The sequence below is a fragment of the Oryctolagus cuniculus genome, chromosome 15 (assembly GCF_051225735.1).
Source record: "Oryctolagus cuniculus isolate XC-2025 breed Fujian yellow rabbit chromosome 15, ASM5122573v1, whole genome shotgun sequence".
Classification (NCBI taxonomy): Eukaryota; Metazoa; Chordata; class Mammalia; order Lagomorpha; family Leporidae; genus Oryctolagus; species Oryctolagus cuniculus.
Genome location: NC_142881.1, coordinates 75,574,430 through 75,601,525, shown reverse-complemented (window position 1 = coordinate 75,601,525; position 27,096 = coordinate 75,574,430). Strand labels below are relative to the sequence as shown.

Below are 27,096 nucleotides of genomic sequence, written 5' to 3'. Positions count from 1 at the left end.
AGAGAGAGAGAGAGTCCATCACTTCACTCCCCAAATGCCCACACTAGTTGGAACTGACCAGGGCAGAAGCTGGGAGCTAGGAATTCAATCCAGTTCTTTTACAGAGGTGGGAGGGACCAGGGTGCTAGAGCCATCACCTGCTGCTTGCCAGGGTGCACATGAGCAGGGTGCTGGAATTAGTAGCACAGGTATGTTGGGTGGGCACCTTAACAGGTGGCTTATCTGCTGGGCCAAACACCTGCCCCTGAATGTCAGAAATGTGGTCAGGACTTGGCTTGACAGTTCTTCTGACATCAGTGGAGGCCACTAGGTGGTACCTGACTTTGGCTGGGCTGGTCCTAAAGCCCAAAATGTCTTTGTGTGCTGTCTGGTGCTTTGGCAGAGATGGCTGGGTCCCTTTGCTACTGTCCACTGGAACACACATGTGTGATCTTTTGGCTTGGCAGCTGGATTCCATTAGGTGACCGATTCTTAATGGGTTGTGGCAGAGTGTAATTTTGTCCTCCAATGGAAGTGTGTCGATGTCTGGAGACGTCGTTGGTTGTCACTCTGCAGGGATTCTGTTGGCACCTAATTGGGAAGGGCAGTGGTTACTGCTAAACATCCTAGAATACACAAAACAGCCTCCCTCCTCCAATAAAAAAATTATCTGGCCCCCAATGTCCATGGCATCATGAGTGAAAAGCCTTGTGCTTAAGCGAGCATCCCCGAGAGAACCAGGCAGATGCTGCATGGCCTTTTCCAACCTAGCCTCAAAACATGTAGCATCAGATTCAGACCAGATTTAGAGGGAGAAGAATTAGACTCCACTTCTCAATAGTGGGTGGTGGAGTCACATTGCAGAAGAGCATGAGGGATGGGGATATCATCATAGCCATCTTTAGAGAATGCAATCTGCTGCAGGAGCTGTCAGCAAAACCTGCATTCGCTCTAGCCGTGGAAAAGGCTAAGCATGGTGATTTAAGGATGCAGGAGGATCTGTCACTGTGGTTGGAGGGATAAGATTTAGTTTCCTGAAAGCATGACATTAAACCATTTTTTAATGGCAAACCTTGAAAGAAGAGTCATGTTTTGAGAACGGCAATGGAGGAGAGAATATTCTTTATGGAAGAAGCAATAGAGGCATTGACTGACAATCGCAGGTCAGCAAACTGTCACCCTTGGGCTCAATCCAACCCAACATTCGTTTGTACATAAAGCTTATTGGAACCCATCTATACCCATCGAGTAGTTGACCATAAAGACCATATGACCCAAAGGTCTAAAATATTTACTGTCTGCCATTTTCTGAAAATTACACTGACCCTGGACTAGCTCTTAATTTTTTGGTTAGTCAATAAATATTTGCTATGTGCATGCTATGTGCCAAATATTGTATCACATGTTTTGTTTATGATGATGGGAAAAGCAGGTGTCATCTTCATCGTGGGCAGTGGTTTTCAGAGTTTGCGTCTTTGGGAGTTAGGAAGAAAATAACAAGATCCTGTATTTGAGAATATTACAAGTACTTAAGAATGACCCAGGAAGCCTTTATCAAGATGAAAACCCATCAGGCAAGACCTGCCAAATGAGAACAAGGCAACCATGGGTTTTGAATAGGAGAGATAAGAGTTATCAGGGGAGAGGAGGGTGTGCACAATGTTTCTAAGCAGTGAGGAACTTGACCTGAGAGAAAAAAGTGAAGGGTGGCTTGTGTCTGGATTGTGGGCACAGTGTGCAAAGTGGCACAAGGTGAATATGAAGGGCAGAGAGGACTGAAGACTCTTAGAGACCACAGAAAAGATAGTCAAGCTTAATAGAAAACCCCTTGGGAATATTAAGGAGAGTGGAATAAAGTTGTTTTCATTAAAAAAAGAAGAGAAAACTGGCTTCTGGGTGGAAGCTGAATAAGATAGGACCTAAGAGATTGGTAAAACAGCTCACAGAGGTTTAAGGCAAGAAATACTGGTGCCATGATCCAGAGCTTGTGTTTCTGGTCACTTACTACACCTGTGCATCACCTGTGGCTCTTGTTCAAGCACATACACTGGTTCAGTAGATGTGGGAGGGGCCAAGATGAGCTGCTCCTGTCCATCAAACCATGCACCAGCTAGAGTCCAGAGGTAGAGACTTCTAAAGTAGGTTTGTAAGAACACCATTTGAATCATTCATTTTACCAACCTTTTTCAAGATCAGAAGTCTGAGAGTAAGTTTTCAACACAAAGTCATGCCAAAGAGAAAATCCGTCCAGGAACTTTAAACCAATGTGAAAAATTCAATATTGAGTGAGAGTAGCTTTGGGGAGCTTCAGATATGGGACAAGACCCGGTAGCTAGAGTTTGAGAAAATCATGAAATTGCAGCCAGTTAATGAAGAAGCACCAAAGGAATGATCGATTTTATTAATATTTCTAATAAGATTTTATTGAGTGAAGCAAAGTGAAGCAGATAGCCTTGCCTTCAAAGAGATTTAGTCTGTCTGTGAGTGGATAGGCATGGTGTTTTAGTATGTGGTGGTAAGGATTCCCACAGAGTTATAGTCAATTTATGGGCTTGTGGAAGGGAGACACTGTTGGAGTGCAAGGAAGAACCTCTAGAATGATCTTCAAAGAGCTAGAGAACAAAGAAAGGAGAGGATGTTCCAGGGAGAGGGGCTGGCCAGGGATTTAGGGAGAATCCAATGGGAAATACCTGCCACTTTTTCCAATATAACACTCACAGCCCTGGCTGTCAGAACAGATCTTATCATACTTTCAACTGATGTACAGTGTGTATAGCACCATTGATTCTAGTGAATTCAAACTAACAAGAATTGCATAAGTTGTTAGTATGGGATTTAGCATAGTACAAATGAAGAGAAAAGAAAAGATTGCCGAGAACAATAACAAAATATCTCATAGGAGCTATGGGTGAGACTCTGTGAGCCCCAAAAATGGAATCTAAGCAGTCCCAATGCCTTACCCAAACTGCCTCTGCTCATGAGTAGAACAAACAGAATGCCAGTCTAGCTCACCCCTCTGCAGAAACACCTCTGCTAGAATTTGTGGATTATTTAGAGAGACAAAATCAATGTCCCTAAAACAATTAGAGAGGGATACAAACCTCTATGTTGCCATCACAAGCTAGATCACAGTGCAGTTTCAAAGTGAAAATTGCTTCCTCATTTTTCATCTGATTATAAAAACCAATGGTGGCCTGTGCCGTGGCTCACTAGGCTAATCTTCTGCCTATGGCACTGGCACTCCAGGTTCAAGTCCCGGTTGGGGTGCTGGTTCTGTCGCAGTCACTCCTCTTCCAGTCCAGCTCTCTGCTGTGGCCCCCAGAGTGCAGTGGAGGATGGCCCAGGTCCTTGGACCCTGCACCCACATGGGAAACCAGGAGGAAGCACCTGGCTCCTGGCTTCGGATCAGCGCAGCACGCCGGCCGCAACACACCGGCCATAGCGGCCACTTGTGGGGTGAACCAATGGAAAAAGGAAGACCTTTCTCTCTGTCTTTCTCTCTCTCACTGTCTAACTCTGCCTGTCTCCCCCCCCAAAAAAAAACACCAAAAAAAAACCAAAACAAATAAACAAACAAACCAAAGAAACCAATGGTTTCCTGTCTGTGTGAAACAATTCAAACATTACAAGATTATGTTGTACAAGAGGTGAACATTCCATGTGATCGCATCACTCTACCCAATGCTAGAAACAGCCACATATCACTACTTTTGTGGTTTAGGCATATACACGCACCATCTCACAAAAAGAAATCAGAGTTTAAAAAGCTGAACCTACTGTGTGTGTGTGTGTATGTGTGTGTGTGTGTAATGTTATGTAAGCTGTTTGTCCCATGCACACAATGAAGCTACTTGCAGGTAAAACTGCACTTACATTCTTCTAAATCTCAAGCAAGAATGTTTCTAGTTCTTTGAGGTTGGTAGACAATTTCTTGCCTACTTCATGGCCTCTAGCTCCATGGTCAAAACGCAATCACCCAGAGGCAGTAACGTCAGCCAAGGATTTATTTTGGAATTCCCTGCCTTTAATCATTAATACCCCTCCTTAGCACATGGCTCCATTATCTTCAAAAATAATTATGGCTATCTCAGGTTTATTTAGGTGAATTATCTGCAATAAATTCCCTCAGTTGAGGTTTGATCATTCCTGACCAATGGATATAGTATCACCAGGAGATTCAAGGTATAGGACACTTCCATTGTCCCCAACAGTATCTGTTCCCTCTTTGCATTAGATACCCTGTGCCCAGTTGCAGTCCCAGGCAACCTATAATCTGCTTCCAGTCCCTAGAATATGGCCTTTGCAAAAATGTCATAAAAAGAGATCATAAATTACACCATCTTTTGCATCTGTCTGTATTCACTTGGCCTATTTCTTTTGTAACTTATCCAAGTTTTTGCACATGACAGCATCTTGGGTGTTTTTTTGCTGAGTAGGGTTTTGTTGTATCAATAAACTACAGTTTGTTTACCCATTTACCAGCTGATCAGTACTTGGACACATTGTCTCCTTTGGCTATTATAAATAAAGTTGCTATGTAGACATTGTATGGATGTATTTTATATGAGGAAACTTCAAAAAGTTCATGGATGGGGCCAGCGCTGTGGCATAGTGGGTAAAGCTGCCGCCTGTGGGGCCAGCATGCCATATGGGCACCAGTTCCAGTCCCAGCTGCTCCACTTCTGATCCAGCTCTCTGCTATGGCCTGGAAAGCAGTAGATGATGGCCCAAGTCCTTGAACCCCTGCATCCATGTGGGAGATCTGAAAGAAGCTCCTGGCTCCTGGATCCTGGCTTCGGATCAGTGCAGCTCCAGCCATTTCAGCCATCTGGGGAGTGAACCAGTGGATGGAAGACTTCTCTCCCCCTCTCTCTGCCTCTGTCTCTCTGTAACTGCCTTCCAAATAAATAAATAAAACTTTAAAAGAATTTCATGGAAAGATAGAATTAAATGATACTTATTTTGGTACAGAAAATGTTGAATTTTATGCATAATTTTTCATAATATGCTTCTTTCTTGAATTTTCTGAAAACCTTTCATGTGTATGGAGTTCAGATTTTTTCCCAAATATATACTTTTGGTTTCACTTCATGAATGTTTTGATGACCTTTTGTGTCTCCATTATATAAATGGCCGGAGATGGACTGGTTGGGTCCATGGCAGGTGTATGTCTACCTGTGGAAGAAGTTGCTCAGCCCTGCTGCAGAGTGACTGCATATTTTGCCTTCCAGATCCTCAGCAACACTTGATAAAGTCAGTCTCTGATCTTAGCCATTCTGTTCACATTCAGTATTATCTCCTGGTAACTTTATTTTGCATGTTCCTGGTGACTCACGATGCAGAGCATATATATTTCCATGTGAATATTTCCGTTGGAGAAATAAGTTCATTATTTCTAAAAATTGGATGCATCTTATCACTGAGTTGTAAGCTTTCTTCTTAGATACCTGACACACTTCTGAGACTGGGAATGCGCGTGTGGGATCCTGTCCCCTGACTGCGGGCTGCTGTGTTCTCTTTTGCTTTCTCCCACTCCACTTGCTGGAGACGTGGTGGAAAAGTGTGGATGAATAGGGGGGGCCCTCCCTAGGTGCTGGAGCTCCTGGGGACTCTCACTGTCCTGCTGGACCACACATGGCCTTCCTTACTTTGCTAAAATTCCACATTATTTTCCCTCCTGTTTACTTTTGTAACAGCCACTTCTAGGGACCCACGCTCAGCAAAGAGGAAACCTTTCTGATGCCCTCTCTCCCTGGAGGGCAGAGATGATCTGGTGACTGCAAGTCTCTTAAAGGCTGACTTTTCGTTGTTGTTAAATAGGTTGTTGGTGATTACCTGGCTCTTTTCTTGTGGTGAAAATCAGCACAACATCTTCCTGCTGCTTTCTGTATCTTAAGCAGAAGAGGGGATGCCCCTATCTTCACCCTTAACATGACAGAAAGTCTCCTTTGCTGGTGCTCGTGAATCTGTCAGTACTTCTAGCCCAGGGAGCCCATTGTGCCCTGGTCTTCTGGAGACTGGAGACTTGGAGTTAGGTATATCTGTCGGCTCCCTCGTGCATGATCCAGATGCCAGGGCTCAAAGCATTTATGCTCAGGTGTCACCTGCTCCTTGCCAACACTGCAGGGGCAGTCTCTTTCTCCCATCCTTGCTAAGGGTTTTTCATGAAGCCCCAAGCCTGACAGCTCCCCTGGCCTATTTCACTCTTCTTCAGTTCTTTATAGCTCTGCCCTCTGGAAATGCAGCCCTTGTTCTGCTGTGGCATGTATTAAGATAGTACAGCTTTCATCAAATGCTCGATTCCATTTGCAGACGGACTTGGCTGAGAGGGAGACGTCCAGGCCTCCCCCTATCACAGAGTGAGTCCCCCCATCCTGTATGGTGTGGTTCCAGCCATTTCTCAGCAGATATATATAGACTTGGTGCAGTGTATATAGACTTGGTGCAGGTATATATAGACTTGGTGCTGACTGCCAACTACTGTGATTCTTAACCTCCAAAGCCTTGCCTTAGTGGCACCGATATGCTGTAATTCCCCAGAGGAACTTTCAAATTAAACCTTACTTCAGGAACCCTGGCTACCAATGTTAGTGCTGTACCCTCAGAGGCTTAGATTCTCTTTCTGAGATGCTGCATCTGTGTCTAAAACGTGTTATCCTTGCTTTCAGCCAAAGCTAATACTTGCAGTCAACTGTCTACCATCAGGGCTGGCTGAATGGTCAATCAAACTGACTCATTACAGGGTCCTCCCCTCACCCCATCCCCATCCAGCACAGTGATCCCTTGAAATGCACACTGTGCCCTTTTTGTTTTCCAGTGCAAATGGACAAGGGAGCAAAATGCAATAGAGGGCTTATTATACACTTGATAATAAACCCCCATGGCCATCATTCCTGAAGCCTGTGTCCTGACAGAGGCCACCTGCACTCAGCTGACACAGTCGCTGGCTGCTGAGGGTGCAGCTCACATGGGACTTCAGCAACGGCCCTGGGGTCAGACACTCAGGGTCATAACAACGTCACCACACGTGCTCAGTGCTCTCTTGCCTGAGATAAGCTGTATGCTCCACTCAGCTCTGAAAGTGTAACAGACAATTTGGGTAAAGTAAACCCTTCCTTGCCTCCCTCATTTTGTTCCTTCCCTCCTCTTCCCAGGAAATGGCATGGCTGCATATGAGGGGGTCTTCAAAAAGTTCATGGAAAAAAAAAAAACTGTGCATGGATTCCATTTTTTTTTACACCAAAATAAACTTCTCTTTTAATCCCATTTTTCATGAATTTTTCCAGGTTCCCTGATGTATGACACAGGTCTTATTCCATCTCTGAGCTGTAAGGTGGTTGGATTGTCTCCTCTTGTCATCTTCCATCCCCAAGAAGAGATAATAATCTGTCCCTAGGTCACAGATCACAAAGCTCTATCTTCCAAAAGAGGCCTGACCCACTTAGGGTTAATAGCCCTGCCTTTCTTAAGGGCAGGCCACAGAGTCCCAAATCCCTGTAACTTCCAACATGAAGAACACCCCGCTTAACTCAGGAAATACATTTTCCTGAGGCCAGTGATTTATGAAATCTATTCTCCGACTGGCTGATCTCCTGAACAGTGGTTTGTCATAATCAGATTTGGAAACCATTCATCTCCTTCCAAGTGATGATTGTGCCATCACCTCTGGCTCTACCCACGTTTCTGGCCCGGCCAGGGCAGATCACAGCCATGAATGAAAACCATAGCTGTCTTATCAAATACAAGCAGTGCTCGTTTTGCTTAACAGTGCTGGAAATTAGTTTTTCAGGTGTTGGTCTTGACAGGTCAGCTGTCAAAAGTGGGTGTCTGCGGCCATAAATTCATCAATCCCATAAACAGCGTTCTGTCTGCAAAGTACAAGGAGAAGTCAGAGTAGATGCACATGTGTACAAATGGAGCCTTATGACGAAGTGTCAGGACTTCCGTGGGTAAAAGGTTTTCTTGGCTTCCCATTTATCAAGCCTCTCTGCCCCATTCGGCTTTTATTGACTGAAACATTTTCCATGGCATTGCAAGTAGGGAGCACCAGTGTTCTTGGGACACAGGTAAGGGCACAGTCTCTCTTAATGTTGTCTGCTGCGTGGTTGGGGATACATTTAAAGGCTGCATTACAAACAAAAATTTCCACTGGATTCCCTCCTCTGAATTATGCTTTTCTCTGTCCTGTTCCAATGTAACGGGTGCTCAGAGGGATGGCTTCATTCAGAAATGATGCAGGTTGATTAGTCTTTAGAATTGGGCGAGAGCACAGAACTTCCTGGAAGCAGGAAGATTCGCGCAGCCTGGGGCGCTCAGCTTCGTCCAGATGTGAGGGAATAATAAAGTCTCCTGCCCAACATGCAGTATCCCGAATCCGGGAACACAGCTGCACTTTGATGTGTTGGAAAGGCAGAATTTGGGTTTTGCTTTGAAGTAGTTTTTCTTTCTTTGTCAGGGTGCAGGATGCCCAACGGCCAGGTAGAGAGATGCTTGCATTGAAACAAAACAAAAAATAACTAAGTCCCGAGCACTTTGAGACAAAAAGATAAGGATGATGACAGCTTTAGAGAAACCTTTTTTTTTCACCTCTCATCAAATTCCACTTTTTTTTTTTTTTTTGACAGGCAGAGTGGACAGTGAGAAAGGTCTTCCTTTCTTCCGTTGGTTCACCCCCCAATAGCCACTGCAGCCAGCACACCACGCTGATCCAAAGCCAGGAGCCAGGTGTTTCTCCTGGTCTCCCATGCAGGTGCAAGGCCCAAGCACTACCTTCCCGGGCCACAGCAGACAGCTGGACAGGAAGAGGAGTGACCGGGACAGAATCCTGCGCCCCAACCATGACTAGAACCTGGTGTGCCAGCGCCGCAGGTGGAGGATTAGCCTATTGAACTGCGGTGCCAGCCCCACTTTGTTTTAAAAGGCGCTCTTGTATCGGGGTCATCTGAATATTAACTGAGATGCTTTGGTGCTGTCATTCTTAGTGGAAAAACGTTGCCTGACCTCACACATCTGTGTTTCAGCTCTGGCTGTGTCCCTATACCCTGCTACAACAGGTTTATGGAGCCGTTCTCCAGTGTGGAGGGGTCTTTAATAAGAGACGCTGGTTGAATCTGCAGTAGGAGTGCACCCCCAGGCCACAGCTCCTTGGCGCCAGAACACTGATTTTGTGAGTTCTGACTCTCACGTGGGCCTTGGGGTACTGGCAGATCGCTTGACTCCTTTTGTACCCTTGACATTTGCCTCTCGTAGAAGTGCATGTGATAAAGGTTTTGCTTAATCACCTATGCCAATTATTTTTATCCAAGGCTTATTTTTCTTCTTGTGAAAGGAATGAGAAACCTGTTAAAACCCAGAGGAGCATAAAGAAGGGAATGATGGTTATTCCTAATTCCACCAACCACGTGTAACACATGCTTACTGTATCTCATTTTAATATATCCTTTCCTCCTTCTACTATAGCTGTTGTTTTATTTTTTAAACACCATTAAGGCTGCACAGGACATGCGGTTTTACAATCTGCTTCTTTACTTTGTGTTTCTTAATTAAGCTATTTTATAATAGATTATTTCAAAATTCTTTTCTCCTATGAATAGCCCCTCAACTTGGTAAGCAGGGAAGATGGTTTTCTTCCATTTTATAGATAAGAAAATGGAATCTCAGAGCAGTTTAATTAATTGAACAAATATTTGTGGACTTGCTTTCACTGTTTCTAATGCTGTGCTTCCCAGGGAAGGGGTGAGAGCAAGGAGCAGAGATCTGCAGGCTCACACACACCTACTTATTCCCAGCTTCCCATCTCCATCCCCAAAGCTACACCAGTATTAGAAGCAAATCTTGGAGAGAAGGATGTGGTGTTTGGTGCATGGTGGACAGGAATGAACAAGGCACGTCTGAGCCGCAGAGCCTGAGACCAGATGGCTTAGGAAGATGGGGTTTTGACCCAGAGAACACAGCAAGGAAGCTGGGTCCCACAGCTGCCTCGCAGACTCAGCCCCAGAGATGATTTCTATTGCAGGTTGAGTGGCACATTCATTAGTTGTAATCAGTGTGGTCAGTGTGTCACAGTAATGTTAACACCTCAATGACAGAGAGTGGGGCATATGGACATTCTCTGCACGACTCCTACAACTTTTCTGTAAATCCAAAACTACTCCAAAGTGAAAGCTTATTTGCAAAAAACCCACACAGATGATTAAGGGGTGAGCGTTTGGCCTAGTCACTGAGATATTGGTGAAGATGCTTGCATCCCATATTGGAGTGAGTGGTTCGAGACCTGACCCTGGCTCCTGACTCCAGCTTCCTGCTAATGCAGACCCGGGGAGGTGGTGGTGATGGATCACATGACTGGGGCCCTGCCACCCCAGTGGGTGACCAGACTGACCCCAGGTCGGAGCTTTTGTGAGCATCTGGGGAGTGAACCAGTGAATGAATTTTCTCTCTCAAGTAAATACATAATTCAAATCATTAAGCATTTACCAGATCCCGAGGAAGACAACTGGCGCTCCAGGCAGAAGGAGCTGAAGCCCAGGTCAGGAGGGAAGACGGTGTGCTGTAGCTGTACAAAGTGAAGTGTGGCTGAGGACCATTGCTGGCCTGGGATTGGGAAGACCTTTCTTTAACTGGCATAGTTCATGTTTGGGTTTGCTTCCTGTAAAGGCACCCACCAGCATAGCACAAGGCTGGAAGAGAGAGAGAAAGGGTGGGTTAATGAGACCAGTGAGCAGGCTGTTGGAAGGTTTGAGGCAGAGGAGTTGCTGCCTGCAGCCAGGCAGTGGCTGGAAGCTTCTTAGAGCTGAGCTAGCACCCTGGCAGTACAGGGCTCTGTCCCAACGCCTTCTTCCTGCTTCATTCTCCATCATGCCTGATGCATTCCTGGTAGACAGGCAGGTAAAGCCTGCCTGATCAAGCACAGCCCTGCTTCTTTTGCTCATCTAAACCAGAGCAGCAGGGGGCCAGCATGCTCCGTCCTTGTGCAGGGGTCTGGGGTGGGAAACATTTGGCACCAGGTGTTAGGAACTCAGATCCTGGCGTGGGACAGTGCGTCCAGTCTCTGAACTCTGAAGCCAGGATTAAGAAACAACCACCTCCACTATCAACTTGTGAGCCACTGGGATGCTCAAGGAGACCTTCAGAACTCTACCCAGGCCTGGAAGAGTACAGAACACACATGAGGGTTAAGCAGCTCCAGTACCTGACTGAGCAGTTAGGGGGTGCACATCATTATGTCATGGTGAACACACACCATCCCTGCCCCCTGAGTCCCCACTGAGGTATCCAAAGAAGGCAGAGAATCAATCCCTTTGCTCTCCTCCTCGGAATTTGTCGTCTTCCCTCTGACTGTCACTGTAATCCAGCTGCAGGAATCAATTTGAGGTCTTAGGACTCTTTCTTCAGAACCAGTGGAGAAGCATCCATGTTTCCTTCCCACCGTACCGGTTCCCAAAGTCTGGTATCATCAGCATCTTGATGTCCTCGACCAGAGTTCTGGGTATATCTTAACTTGCTTTCACTGGAGTGCCTTCTGAAATAATCTGGTGGTTGGGGGCCGGGGGAGCTCTTCAGAGTGCATGGCCACACTCTTAACTAAATTCACATTCATCACTGCTAGACATCCTGCTAGGAGAGAGCTGTCTGGGTAGGTGTCGTGTTCAAAGTGACAGTAGGACATGTCAGATTCCTTGGAAACTGGCTCTAGGATCCCCTTCCTCATCCTGGTGGTTTTGATTGAGGCCCCAGAGGTGTATCATCTTCCAGGTGGAATGGTCACTGCAGTTCTGGACCTCATAGCCAGGGCTCAGTGTGCAGACCCTGCAGTCAGTGCCAGGGCTGTGGTTGGTGCTGGGGGAGTGCTCATGTCCTCCTGTGGAGCTGCGGATGGCTCCACTAGGTCCCACAGTGCCAGAGGAATATTTCCGCTGCTCAGGTCAACTAGGGGTCTTTGGGGTCTTTCCTGACAAAGAATAGGCACTGCACATGGCTGTCTGATCCTTACATAAATGGTGATCCATGGAGCAGCAGCAAGCAGCAGCACCTAGGAGCTTGTTAGACAGAAATAATCTCCAAGCCTAGAATCAGAAAGTGCATACGAAACCCCTGAGTGATTTGTGTGTGCATCATCATTTGAGAATTACTGGTTCAACCTACAGCAGTGGCTCGGAATCCTGGCTGTCTGTAACCACCATATCTAGACCATGATATCTAAATCACTTAGCTCAGAATCTCTGGGGGTGGGGCCCAGCATTCAGGGTATTAAAGAGCTCCCTGAGAGATCCTACTATGCAGCCAAGCCAAGGATTCCAGAAGGGCATGGCAGGACCGTTCCAAGGGCATGGATATTACCCTAAGGCTCTGATTTAGTTGCTTTGAAGTGGGGCCAGTATGTTCTGTATTTTCTCTCACCTGTCTCCAGTTTATAGTTGAGAATCATTGACCAGACAAAGAGGTGGCCATTTTTGCTCTGGCCCTGCAGGGATGCAGGCCACTGAGTCCTGGGAACAACTGTGTCTCTTCTGTTGTTTCCGAGTGATGGCAGAGTCTTCACCACCTTAGGGCACCTGGCACAGTTGCATCGAGCCACTGCACACAGCCAGGAAGTGCAGAAGGATGTGGCACACACACAGAATATTTGTTGTGCTCTCCCCCTCTGCTGCCTATCTGATGGCATTTACACTACAGAGAAAACATGCAGAGAGCTCCTGGCCATGCTTGCAGTAGGCACCAGGGTGCAAGAGAAGCTGCACACTTGGGCTTTTGTTACTTGCTTTACTGCTGAGCCCTAGCCTGCCTGTGGCGGTGGCAATGGTTTAATTTAAGGCCCTGTGGCCTAAGAAAGTCAAAGGAGTGATTAAAGAAAGAGGAGACTTTGTGGAAGACAAAGTGACACAGCCTCTGTGTGCAGACAGAATACAATTGGGACATAAACATTTGTCCTAGTGACAAGCTCTTCCCAACTGCTTGCATTTTGGGGATACCCGCAGTCCCAGAGGCCTGGGTGAGCTGATGGAGGCAATGGACCTCTCTGTTCTCCTTTACAACTGCAGGATGGATCTGGGTCTCTGGGAAGCCCACAGGGCTGCTGCCCACCTCCCTGCCTGACTCAGGTTCCCAGTTTAGGAAACGTGTTCCTAAGGTATGCACAGGTGCCTGTACAGTGTGTGTGTGTCTCACACTCCCTCTCCTCCACAGCTGGCAACGTGGGACTCAGAGAAAGGCCTGAATGGCAGCCTACAGGAGAGGCCCATGGGCAGCCGCCTCCAAGGACTGGCTCTCAAAGTGGTGACTGTCTTGGTAGGATCACGGGGATATTCTGGGAGCTTAAGGCTGCTGTCTGTTTAGGGCTGTGTTTGGAGAGAAAGGGGATCTTGAGGAGCAAACGAGCCTTTCAATCAAATAACTGTGAAAGGGTAAGACTCCAAGGGAGATCCCTAAACTGCTCTAGAGCAGGGGCCCTGCAGCCAGATCCACCGCTGACCTCAAGAGGGCGCTCTGCCGCTCCTTTGCTCCTTGGGCATCAACAGGGTCTTGACCAACTGGCTGCTGGTCTTCAGGTGAGTGGTGCGGGCAGCCAGGGTCCCCAGAAGGGTGCTGGGAGGAGGAAGTTCTTTCAGCCCCCAGCACTCTGGGTGGCCCACATGACACAAACTTCCTGATGAAACGCACTTGCTAGTTGCTTGGGCCAGCATCATTGCCCTGGGATCATAGACTTTTGCATTTCTAAGGGACTTCGGATTTACCCCTTACTTACGAGCTGGGTCGGACATGGTCCAGATGTTCCCCTCGGTTCCAGCAGGCACAGAAGCCCCTGGTGTTTCTGCAGACCCTGAATGTGCCTTGTATCTTTTTCTCTCAACAACAGTAAATTAATGAGATATAGGCTCTGCCACCCTTTGCCCAAAGCTCCTTCTTGTTCCGTTTCCTGCAAGAAGGAAGGGGAGCGTGAGGGGGAGGCTGGGCTGCCTTCCAGGGAGCCACCTGCTCCACGCATGACACAGCACAAAATGTGTGGGTGTGCACACAGCACAGCTTTGGGCTCAGAACCTGTGGATTTTAATTCGAGCCTACCCTTTCACTTACAGCATGACCTTGGCTGGTTCATCAGCATCTATTTTCTAGTACAAGCTGATAGATAAAATACAGTCTTCTCTCAATTTAATATCTCAGATCTTTATTGCCATTTATTATCCTGGATGAGAAGTGTCACATGTCTTATGTAGGTCTCCTAAAATTATGGCATTTCCTAAGGACAGAGTGTGTTACAAATGAAAGTAGGAAAACGAGGGCTGTTATTCTACGAGCTGGGGTTTGGGCACAGCCTGGGATGACGTCACACAGGACAGGTAAATTTGCATGGCTGTGTGTTGACCTGCTGATTGGGGTGATTGTCCTGCACACTGTTCCTTGATTGCCCATAAACTGCTTTTAGAAAAGGGCAGAGGAGTTCAGCCTCCAGGTCGAAATTGGGTAAATGCTAACAATTCAAGTTAGGATTCCTAGATGGGTCTGTCCAACTGTACCCCAGACATGGGTGTTAATGAAGATCGTTCGTTCTGCTGTTCCCAGGAAGAGCCTTTCGTGATGGTGGCTGAGAACATCCTTGGGCAGCCTAAGCGCTACAAGGGGTTCTCCATCGATGTCCTGGATGCGCTGGCCAAGGCTTTGGGCTTCAAGTATGAGATTTACCAGGCCCCCGATGGCAGGTACGGTCACCAGCTCCACAACACCTCCTGGAACGGGATGATCGGGGAGCTTATCAGCAAGGTAGGTCCCACAAGCTGGTTCATGACAAGGGGCCCCTGGTGTGCCCCTGGGTGGCCTCACAACTTGGCCCATTATGCTGTTGGTCCAGCTAAAGAGTCTGGTTACCCTCCTCTGCACCTGTGACTGCTCTGTTACCTTCTTCTCCTCCAGCGCTCTGTGTCTCCCTCCCTAACCATTTCTTTCATCTGTTCCAAGCCCATCCACCATGCCTACCCTGTAGCACTCTCATCAGGAGACCCATCCCCCTTCCTGGGGCTGAAACAGGGACCTAGTGCCCTTTCTCCTCTTGCCCAGAGTCAATAGCGGGTTACGTGCATGTTGGCATTTGCGTAAGCATGCGTATGTGACTGTTCTGCATAGCCATGTGTCTGTGGTGTGACATCCCCAGCCCTGCATACTTGTCTCAGATCTTTACCTTTCATCCCTCCTGCAGAACCCGTGTCCTCATGGGAACTCGGGGCTTGAGGCCAGTCCCTCTCACCCCCAGCCTTGCCTTTGGATTCTAGGGACCTGTCAATCATTTCCCCACCATCACTTCTGACAGTGGCATTGGACTCATTCTTACTTTTGACACACACACATTGACAATTGTGTACTGTGCTGTGGACAGCCCTTGACTCCCAGTGTGTAGACTCCCTGCACCCATGCATGTTGCTAGTATCTCACATTAGTCACCATAACTGTCATGCCCGCCCTCCCCAACCTGGACCACAGCTTGTTCTGCTTCGACCTCTTTGGGGTCTTTACTCCCCAGACACAGGCTCTTTGCTTTTTAAAGGTATCAAGGTAGGCACTAGGCCTGGGATCACTCCAATTTCCCTTTATCTTTTTTGAGAAACAAATTTATTGTGGGAAATCTCAGACACTACGTAAGTTAGCCATTTTAGATGTCAATGCAATGATTTGAGTAACTGTACTGAGTGTGCAGCCATCTCTGTAATCTACTTTGAGAGCTCTGCTATAATCCCACTGCGGGCTCCCCTACCGATCTACAGTTACTGCCATTCCCGCCCCCAGCCCAAGGCAACCACTAATCTACTTTCCATCTCTGCTGAGTTGCAGTTGTGACATTTCATACAAATGCACTCATGCAATATATGGTCTCTTGCCTCTGGCTCTTCCCACTTAGCCCGTGCATTTGAGTCTATCCTACTCAGATGTTTCTGTGCCCACCTGGCACTGCAGCCTCCCCTGCCTGGTACATCCTCTGTGGCTGACCACACAGAGAGAGCCTCTCTTCCTTTCATCCCTCATGCACCCATGCTCCCGATGTCCTGTTGCATCCAAGCCCTGAATTGGTTCTGTTCTTGGCCTTCTTAACTCTGATAGCCAGGCTGCTGCACGCAAGTAGAGAAGAAAATGATGAATCTGTTCAGATGAGGGTCTGAGCTTTGCTCTCCAGCCTCAGCTGGGCCTCTGTGCAACGCAACCCCCAAGCTTACCCTTTGTGGGTCCCCTTGGCCACATCCCTCAAAGACGTCTTCCAAAGTTTCCCTTTCTCCTAGAGCTCCCTAATGAGCCTCCATCCTCCTCTTATATTGGGGGAAAGAAATTGAGACTTCTGGTCATGAAATTAATTTTTACTCCTTATAAAATACATACCTGCTGGCATCTGCCCTCCCCTCCATAGGCAAGTATTGCCTGCCCTGTCCTGCTGTGGGGGGAGTGTCTCTCTCCTGTCACTGGTCAACCCCTCCACCTCTGTCATGAGTTGATTCGCTAGTGTGTCCTGTAGACCTTACGTACACTAGAGTATAAACCTACCCTTAAATATGCCCCAAACTCTCCCAACCCTAAAAGCAACAACTGGATATTGGGTTTCTGGAAAGAAAGGCAAGAACCAGAGATGAAAGATGTGACAAGTGTAAGAGGAGTGCTTGAACAAAGTCCTCTCCCACATCTTGTGTCCTCTGTACTCTAGATGGTGTTGGATGTCAGTTTATCTGCACTTCCAAGCCATACATTCAATCTTATAAAATCCTTTCCCCCACTTTGACACATGGGTCAAACCGGTGGTCAGGATTGGCTGTTCAAAAACACACCATAATCACTGCTGATGCCTCCTACCTGGAGGTCCCAGAGCCAAGATCAAAGTGATGACCATGCCTCTCAGCACTCTAACAGCCACAGCAAACTAGACCATATAGCCCATCTCCCTCTCTCTAGGCAGTGAGGCTCCTAACCTCTCCCAGACATGGCAGCCTCATCTCCAGTCCAGGTCCATACTACTGGAGCATTTGTCTGTTTTTTAAATGAAGCCACTTTTGGAAGCAGAACTCTTGGGGGACATTTTGAGGTCACCATAGGGCATGTGCAGAGCAACCCTTCACAGTATGGCTTGGGTGCAGGAAAAACCAGCTCATGTGTCTGTAGGCCATGAGATAGGGAATGGTGGGAGACAGAAACCAGTAGATGACCCTTTATTCCTCGGGAGTTTTACTCTGCATATAAAACAATCCAGGCCCCAAATGTTAGTGAAGTTCACCATGGTTGAACAGCTCACCATCTAATTGCTGAAATCTTTTAGAAAAGAGAGGGATCGATGGGGTGATAGTGTTGTGGAGACTGGCCCTGCTATCCAGGGGAAATTTGGATAACCCTGGAAGAAGAGAGGAGAGGCAACAGCAGACAGCAGTGTGTTGGACTTGACTTTACAGGGTGCAGAGCCGCAGGGAGTCAACCCTCAATTCTGCTTCCTCTGCACAGAAGCCCTGGAGGGTCGGGGGTGCATGGACTGAAGAGCTGGTTTGCCTTTCAGAGAGCAGACGTGGCCATCTCAGCCATCACCATCACCCCCGAGAGGGAGAGTGTCGTGGACTTCAGCAAGCGGTACATGGACTACTCAGTGGGGATCCTCATGAAGAAGCCCGAGGAGAAGATCAGCATCTTCTCCCTGTTCGCACCCTTTGACTTCGCGGTGTGGGCCTGCATCGCCGCCGCCATCCCTGTGGTGGGGGTGCTCATCTTTGTGCTGAACCGGATCCAGGCTGTGAGGGCGCAGAGTGCCACCCAGCCGCGACCGTCCGCCTCTGCCACCCTGCACAGCGCCATCTGGATTGTGTACGGAGCCTTCGTGCAGCAAGGTACCTGCCTGTCTCCTGGCCTTGGTTAACCCTGAGGACCTGGAAGGACTTTTCCCTGTGGGCAGTGTTCTTAGAAATGACTTCACCCAGTCATTTTAAATGCAATTTGATTTCATCTCTAACACAGTCCTAATATCACACTGCCCCAATTTCTCTATGTGATATCAGATTGAAACAGAATAAAATGATAACAAAGAACTCAACTTCAGATCCTGATTCTCCCCGTTAGGTAAAATTAACTTTGGAGTTCTGCCTTGAGCGTCTCTCCTCTCCCACCTTAGATTGCTAGGCACATGAGGTTGTCAGGAGAAACCCTGCATCTGGTTTAAATTTGCAGTCATAATGGGGGAAAATAATCCCGATTGTACTGCAGTCTGCTAGGCATTCTCCTCTGCTTGAGGGTTCTGCACCGTGCAATTTGGGGTGGAAAAGGACAAATTGCAAAGTTCCTAATGTGAGTCGTGGTCCTGTTTTTACCCTGGTGAAAGCTTTTCAAGGTTATATAAGGAGAATAGGTGGGCAGTGAGGAGCTTTCCTCTGCTACCACCTAAGGGACCAAGGAGAAATAATTGGCCTGAAAGAGGCAGCTTCTCCCTGAAAGTTACTTGCAATGATTTCTGAGAATCCTGGAGAAAAAGTCTTCTAGTGAGGGTTGAATATTAATAGAAGTCGTAGGGTACATCTTATTCCTTGGTTGAAAAGAAAGCTCTGGAACCCTCTGGGTAGACAGCCTGTATTTACAAAATCTCTGAGTCTACTCTGCGTGGATTTGGAATCAGAGGGGGATGCTGCCCTAGGAGTTCTCACCTTGGTGAGAAGGTTTTGGCATTCAGAATTCTGTCCCCGGTGTTGTGGCAAGCTTCTTATCCCTGCACGGCCCGTCTGGACTCCTGCGTGTTCTGTGGTCCTCCATCCTGTTCCAAGATCAGTAGTTGTAGACGTCTTGGCTGCTACCAGCAAAGTTCCCCTCACGCAGTGGGCAGTCCCTTCCCTGGTCCCCTGGCCTAGCCACAGGGCAGAGCAGGTCTCTGGGGAAGGGAGTGAAGCTCCCATCCCCCATCACCACTGACCAGTTCACCCTGCTTGCCTTCTGCAGGTGGCGAATCTTCCGTGAACTCCATGGCGATGCGCATTGTGATGGGCAGTTGGTGGCTCTTCACCCTCATCGTGTGCTCCTCCTACACAGCCAACCTTGCTGCCTTCCTCACAGTGTCCAGGATGGACAACCCCATAAGGTAAGCCTGTTCCTTCTTCTAGATCTAGAGTGATGTAAGACATGGTACAAACCTGTCAGGGCTCTCAGGTGTTGTGGATAGAACCTGAGGGCACAGAGAGACTCAGATCCTGGATCTGCAGTCAGATAACTAAAATCTTTCATGCCAAGAGAAGAGCTTCATTCTTGTTGTATTTTGTTTCCTGTACAATTGCATAAATGTATAAATTCATGTCTTTGAACTTTGAATGCTGCTTACAAAAGTCAACAAATCAAACATTAAGATTAACAAATTAAATTTCCTCTGACATTTAAACTTGTTCGCAGACATTTAAGCAAATTTTATCAATGTTTAGTTAAAATTAATTTAAGTCACAAGTCTAATATTTTTCAAATCTTCAAATACCTTAAAGTGATTTAAAACATGCCAATTATCACAAAGAATAGAAAACTTATTCCACTTACATTTCAACAATTTTTGAAACCAGGGCAGGCATTTGGCAAAGAGGTTAGGATGCTGTTGGGATGCCCACATCCCATATTGAGGAGCCTGAGTTTGAGTCCTGGCTCCACTTCTGGTTTCAGCTTTCTGCTAACTTACACACACCCTGGGAGGCAGCAGGTAATAATGGCTCAGGCACTTGGGTCTCTGCCACCCACATGGGAGATCTGGATTGAGTTCCAGGCTCCAGGCTTTGGCCTGTTCCAGACTCAGTTACTGTGGGCATTGTAGGAGTGAACCAGCAGATGGAGGATCCCTGCCCTTCATCGCCCACCTCTCTCTGCCTTTTAAATAAAATGAAAATACATAAATGAAACCTTTAAAAATTATTGAAACCAAGGACTCAAAGGCTGTCTTCATTTTTACAAAATGTTAAAATGATGGCCTAGAAGAATGAGTTCAGGATGGATGGATGCCTCTTGGAAATGCTTTTATTTTACGATCAGACTCAGAAATGCACATCGAGAATGTGATTGCCGATGTGGCCGCCTCACAGATCTATTCCACACTCACTGCACTCTCTGTGGGCTTCCATATGACCCCTCATTTGAGCCACAGCTGGGATTTTCTGAGTCTCTGCCTTCGGTAGCCTCTGTAATCCATCCTGCTCTGTTATCACATCCACTCTGCATCGTGGCTGTCCTCAAACCAGCCACACTCAATGAGCTTCTCAAAGAGTTCAGACTCCTTGATCAGGGTTCAAGGTTAAGTATGATATTATCTAGTGTCTGTATTAAACTGACATTTTGACTGAGACAATTGTAGATTCGCGTGCAATTTTAAGAGACAATATGACGGTCTTCCAGTGTCCTTTACCCAGTCTTACCCAGTGGAAATATTTTGAAAAGTTAGTATTGTACCACAGGCAGCGTACTGACATTGATAGAATTGATGGATTTTATTCAGCCTTCCCCTCCTGTATGCATCTGTGTCTGTGTGTGTGCATTTTGGTCTGTATGTGTATATCTGTGTGCATTTGGTTCTGTATGTCTGTGTGTATGTGTGCATTTGATTCTGTGTCTCTCTGTGTGTGTATGTATGCATTTGGTTCTTTGTGTCTTTCTGTGTGTCTCTGTGTCTCTGTATGCATTTGGTCTCTGTGTGCATTTGGTGAGTAGCCACCTCCATAGCACAGACACTGAGCAGTCCTATCACAACAGGAATCCCTTGTGTCATCCCGTGATAACCATACTTGCCTCTTCCTAGTTCTTGCCCTCTCTTTCCATCCCTAATCATGGCAATCTCTAATTGCCCTCTAATTATAAAATTTTATGCTTCCAATCATGTTATACAAATGGGTCATATCTTTTGGCTTTAGCTCCTTCAGCATAATCTTGTACATTTATCCGGCTTATTGTGTGTATTAATAGTTCATTGCTTTGTATTGATGAGTGGCATCCTGTGTACTACAGTTTGTTTAGTCACCCATTGAAGGACATATGGGTTGTTTGCAGTTCTTGGTAATTATGAATAAAGCTGGTATGAACATTTGGGTGCACATTTTTGTGTGAACATAAGTTTTCATTTACATGTGATAAATATGCAAGAGTGCAATTGCGGGGTCATATGGTAATTACATGTTGAGTTTTTTTTTTTTTTTAAACTATCCAATTGCCTTCCACAGCGGCCATACCATTTTACATTTCTGCCAGCAGTGGGGGAGTGGTCCAGCTTCTCTGCATCTCTGCCAGCACCTGGTGTGTAACTGTCTTTCCTTTGACCATGCTGGTAGTGTGCAGAGCTGTCTTGTGTGGGTCTCATTTCGCGTCTCCCTAAGGATTCATGAAGTAGGACCATTTCCTGTGCTCATTCCCTATCTGTGCATCCTGTTCTGGGAAATAGCTGCTTTTGTCTTTTGTTCATTTTCCAATGAGAGTGATTGATTTTTACTGTTTGAATTTGGAAAGCTTTTTATGCAGTTTAGATATGCGTTGTCAAGTAAGTGATTTGCAAATAAGTCCTACCATTCTAAGGGGTCTTTTCAACCCTTTAACAGAATCTTTACATAGAGAAGAGGTTTTAATTTTGATGAGGTTCAATTTAGAAACTTTTTTTTTATGGATCCTGCTTTTGGTGTCAAATCTTTGCTTAGCCAGAGACTCTGAAGATTGTCTTGTGTTTTCTCCTTCCACCTAAATCTTTTGAATTTTTGCAGTTTTACAATTCAGCAAACAATTAGTTTTGTATAAAGTTTGAGGCTTAGGTTTAGGTTGAAGCCTCTCTCTCTCTCTCTCTCTTTCTCTTTCTCTCATTTGTCCAGTTCCTTGAGCATCACTTGTTGAAAATGCAATTCTCTGGCCTACACCGTGGTTCACTAAGCTAATCCTCTGCCTGCAGCACCGGTACCCTGGGTTCTAGTCCTGGTTGGGGTGCCGGATTCTGTCCCGGTTGCTCCTCTTCCAGTCCAGCTCTGTGTTGTGGCCCGGGAAGGCAGTGGAGGATGGCTCAACTCCTTGGGCCCTGCACCCGCATGGGAGACCAGGAGGAAGCACCTGGCTCCTGGCTTTGGATGCCGGCCGCAGCGTGTCAGCTGCAGCGCACCAGCCATAGCAGCCATATCGGGGGTGAACCAACGGAAAAGGAAGACCTTTCTCTTTGTCTCTCTCTCTCTGTCTAACTCTGCCTGTAAAAAGAAAGAAAGAAAGAAAGAAAGAAAGAAAGAAAGAAAGAAAGAAAGAAAGAAAGAAAGAAAGAAAGAAAGAAAGAAAGAAAGAAAGAAAGAAAGAAAAGAAAATGCAATCCTCTAATGGATATACTGCATATGTGTGTGTGTGTGCCATACGACACAATACATTATGAAATGATGACCACAGTCAAGGAAAACATAGCCATCACTTCACATGGCCATCATGTGCGTATGTGGTGAGAACATATAAGATCTTAGCTTCTTAGTAAAAATTCCAGCTATATCTATAGCATTGCTAATGATTACCACCAGTGCTTAGACATTCACAACTTACTCATCCTATGAAACTGAAACTTTTCTACCTTGCACCAAAACCTCACATTTCCTTCAGCCGCCATTCTGGTCTCAGCTTTGATGAGTTCAGTTTTTTTATTTTTAACTTTTATTTAATGAATATAAATTTCCAAAGTACGGCTTATGGATTACAATGGCTTCCCCCCATAACGTCTCTCCCACCCGCATCCCTCCCCTTTCCCACTCCCTCTCCCCTTCCATTCACATGAGGATTCATTTTCGATTCTCTTTATATACAGAAGATCAGTTTAGCATACATTAAGTAAAGATTTCAACAGTTAGCTCCCACACAAACATAAAGTGAAAAATAATAGATAATTTTTTAAATGATGATGAAATCAGATCAGACCTATTGTCATGTTTAATCCCAGCGAGAGTCAAGTTGGGAGTTGATAATTTCTTCTTTTTTTTTTTTTTACAGAAGATCAGTTTAGTATACATTAAGTAAAGATTTCAACCGTTTGCACCCCCATAGAAACACAGAGTGAAATATACTGTTTGAGTACTCGTTATAGCATTAAGCCTCAATGTACAGCACATTAAGGACAGAGATCCTACATGAGGAGTAAGTGCACAGTGACTCCTGTTGTTGACTTTACAAATTGACACTCCTGTTTATGACATCAGTAATCTCCCTATGCACCAGTCATGAGTTTCCAAGGCTATGGAAGCCTTTTGAGTTCACCGACTCTTATCTTGTTTAGACAAGGTCATATTCAAAGTGGAGGTTCTCTCCTCCCTTCAGAGAAAGGTACCTCCTTCTTTGAAGACCTATTCTTTCCACTGGGATCTCACTCACAGAGATCTTTCATTTAGGTTTTGTTTTTTTTTTTTTTTTTGGTTTTTTTGTTTGTTTGTTTGTTTTTTGCCAGAGTGTCTTGGCTTTCCATGCCTGAAATACTCTCATGGGCATTTCAGCAAGATCCGAATGCCTTTAGGGCTGATTCTGAGGCCAGAGTGCTGTTTAGGACATCCGCCATTCTATGAGTCTGCTGAGTATCTCGCTTCCCATGTTGGATCACTCTCCCCTTTATTTATTCTATCGGTTAGTATTAGCAGGTACTAGACTTGTTTATGTGCTCCCTTTGACTCTTAGTCCTTTCATTATGATCAATTGTGAACTGAGATTGATCACTTGGACTGGTGAGATGGCATTGGTACATGTCATCTTGATGGGATTAAATTGGAGTCCCCTGGTATGTTTCTAACTCTACCATTTGGGGCAAGTCAGCTTGAGCATGTCCCAAATTGTACATCTCTTCCCTCTCTTATTCCTACTCTTATGTTTAACAGGGATCACATTTCAGTTAAATTTCAACACTTAAGAATAACTGTGTATTAATTACAGAATTAAACCAGTCATATTAAGTAGAACAGACAAAAAAAAACTACCAAGAGGGATAATGTATTAAGTTGTTCATTAACAGGGCTATGCTGATCAAGTCACCGTTTCCCATAGTGTCCATTTCACTTCAGGAGGTTTCCTTTTTGGTGTTCAGTCAGTTGTCACCAATCAGGGCAAACATATGGTATTTGTCCCTTTGGGACTGGCTTATTTCACTCAGCATGATGTGTTCCAGATTCCTCCATTTTGTTGCAAATGACTGGATTTCGTTGTTTCTTACTGCGGTATAGTATTCTAAAGAGTACATATCCCATAATTTCTTTATCCAGTCTACCGTTGATGGGCATTTAGGTTGGTTCCAGGTCTTAGCTATTGTGAATTAAGCTGCAATAAACATTAGCGTGCAGACCGCTTTTTTGTTTGCCAATTTAAATTCCTTTGGGTAAATTCCAAGGAGTGGGATGGCTGGGTCAAACGGTAGGGTTATCTTCAGGTTTCTGAGGAATCTCCAGACTGACTTCCATAGTGGCTTGACCAGTTTGCATTCCCACCAACAGTGGGTTAGTGTCCCTTTTTCCCCACATCCTCGCCAGCATCTGTTGTTGGTAGATTTCTGCATGTGAGCCATTCTAACCGGGTTGAGGTGAAACCTCATTGTGGTTTTGATTTGCATTTCCCTGATTGCTAATGACCTTGAACATTTTTTCATGTGTCTGTTGGCCATTTGGATTTCCTCTTTTGAAAAATGTCTATTGAGGTCCTTGGCCCATCTCTGAAGTGGGTTGTTGGTTTTGTTTTTGTGGAGTTTCTTGATCTCTTTGTAGATTCTGGTTATGAACCCTTTATCTGTTGCATAGTTTGCAAATATTTTTTCCCATTCTGTCGGTTGTTTCTTCACTCTCCTGACTGTTTCTTTTGCAGTACAGAAACTTCTCAATTTGATGCAATCCCAATAGTTGATTTTAGCGTTGACTGCCTGTGCCTCCCGGGTCTTTTCCAGAAATTCTTTGCCTGTGCCAATATCTTGAAGGGTTTCTCCAATGTTCTCCAGTAACTTGATGGTGTCAGGTCGTAGATTTAGGTCTTTAATCCATGTTGAGTGGATTTTTGTGTAAGGTGTAAGGTAGGGGTCTTGCTTCATGCTTCTGCACATGGAAATCCAGTTTTCCCAGCACCATTTATTGAATAGACTGTCCTTGCTCCAGGAATTAGTTTTAGATCCTTGGTCAAATATAAGTTGGCTGTAGATGTTTGGGTTGATTTCTGGTGTTTCAATTCTGTTCCATTGGTCTATCCATCTGTTTCTGTACCAGTACCATGCTGTTTTGATTACAACTGCCCTGTAGTATGTCCTGAAATCTGGTATTGTGATGCCTCCGGCTTTGTTTTTGTTGTACAAGATTGCTTTAGCTATTCGAGGTCTCTTGTGCCTCCATATAAATTTCAGCACCATTTTTTCCAGATCTGAGAAGAAGGTCTTTGGTATCTTGATTGGTATTGCATTGAATCTATAAATTGCTTTTGGGAGAATGGACATTTTGATGATATTGATTCTTCCAATCCATGACATGGAAGATTTTTCCATTTTTTGGTATCCTCTTCTATTTCTTTCTTTAAGGTTTTGTAATTTTCATCGTAGAGATCTTGAATGTCCTTGGTTAAGTTTATTCCAAGGTATTTGATTGTTTTTGTAGCTATTGTGAATGGGATTGATCTTAGAAGTTCTTCCTCAACCATGGCATTGTCTGTGTATACAAAGGCTGTTGATTTTTGTGCATTGATTTTATACCCTGCTACTTTGCCAAAATCTTCTATGAGTTCCAGTAGTCTCTTAGTAGAGTTCTTTGGGTCCCCTAAATAAAGAATCATATCATCTGCAAAGAAGGATAGTTTGAGTTCTTCCTTCCCAATTTGTATCCCTTTAATTTCTTTTTCTTGCCTAATAGCTCTGGCTAGAACCTCCAGAACTATATTGAATAGCAGTGGTGAGAGTGGGCATCCCTGTCTGGTACCAGATCTCAGTGGAAATGCTTCCAACTTTTCCCCATTCAATAGGATGTTGGCTGTGGGTTTTTCATAGATTGCTTTGATTGTATTGAGGACTGTTCCTTCCAAACCCAGTTTGCTTAGAGTTTTCATCATGAACGGGTGTTGTATTTTATCAAATGCTTTCTCGGCATCTATTGAGATAATCATATGGTTTTTCTTCTGCAGTCTGTTAATGTGGTGTATCACATTGATTGTCTTGCGCACATTAAACCATCCCTGCATACCAGGGATAAATCCCACTTGGTCTGGGTGGATGATCTTTCTGATGTGTTGTTGCATTCTATTGGCGAGAATTTTATTGAGGATTTTTGCATCTATGTTCATCAGGGATATTGGTCTGTAATTCTCTTTCAGTGCTGCATCTTTTTCCGGCTTAGGAATTAAGGTGATGCTGGCTTCATAGAAAGAATTTGGGAGGATTCCCTCTTTTTCGATTGTTCTGAATAGTTTGAGAAGAATTGGAGTTAGTTCTTCTTTAAATGTCTGGTAGAATTCAGCAGTGAATCCATCTGGTCCTGGGCTTTTCTTTGTTGGGAGGGCCTTTATTACTGTTTCAATTTCTGTCTCAGTTATGGGTCTGTTTAGGTTTTCAATGTCTTCCTGCTTCACTTTAGGTAGGTTGCATGTGTCCAGGAATCTATCCATTTCTGATAGGTTTCCCTGTTTGCTGGTATATAAGTCCTTGTAGTAATTTCTGATGATTCTTTTTATTTCTGTGGTGTCTGTTGTTACATTTCCTTTTTCATCTCTGATTTTGTTGATTTGGGTCTTTTCTCTTCTTTTTTTAGTTAGTTGGGCCAATGGGGTGTCAATTTTGTTTATTTTTTCAAAAAACCAGCTCCTCGTTTGGCTGATTTTTTGTAATTTTTTTTTTGATTCAATCCTGTTGATTTCTTCTCTGATTTTAATTATTTCTCTTCTCCTACTAGATTTGGGTCTGGTTTGCTGTAGGTTTTCTAGATCCTTGAGGTGAATTGAAAGCTCATCTATTTGGTGCCTTTCCAATTTCTTGATGTAGGCACCTATTGATATAAACTTTCCTCTTAACACTGCTTTTGCTGCATCCCATAAGTTTTGGTATGTTGTGCTGTTATCCTCATTTACTTCCAGAAAATTTTTGATTTCTCTTTTAATTTCTTCTATGACCCATTGTTCATTCAGGAGCATGTTGTTCAATCTCCATGTGTT

At 45.2% G+C, this 27,096-nt stretch overlaps 1 protein-coding gene across 1 annotated transcript in view; it reads left to right on the top strand.

Annotated features, from left to right (window-relative positions):
- The window catches only part of LOC149122076 (glutamate receptor ionotropic, delta-1-like), a 298,789-nt gene that overhangs the window by 148,734 nt on the left and 122,959 nt on the right, over positions 1-27,096 (top strand). Inside the window, exons 5-8 of the mRNA XM_089314126.1 lie at positions 13,165-13,266; positions 14,539-14,736; positions 17,495-17,819; positions 18,916-19,054. Coding sequence (XP_089170252.1) covers positions 13,165-13,266; positions 14,539-14,736; positions 17,495-17,819; positions 18,916-19,054 — 764 coding nt within the window. The remainder of the gene's footprint in view (positions 1-13,164; positions 13,267-14,538; positions 14,737-17,494; positions 17,820-18,915; positions 19,055-27,096) is intronic.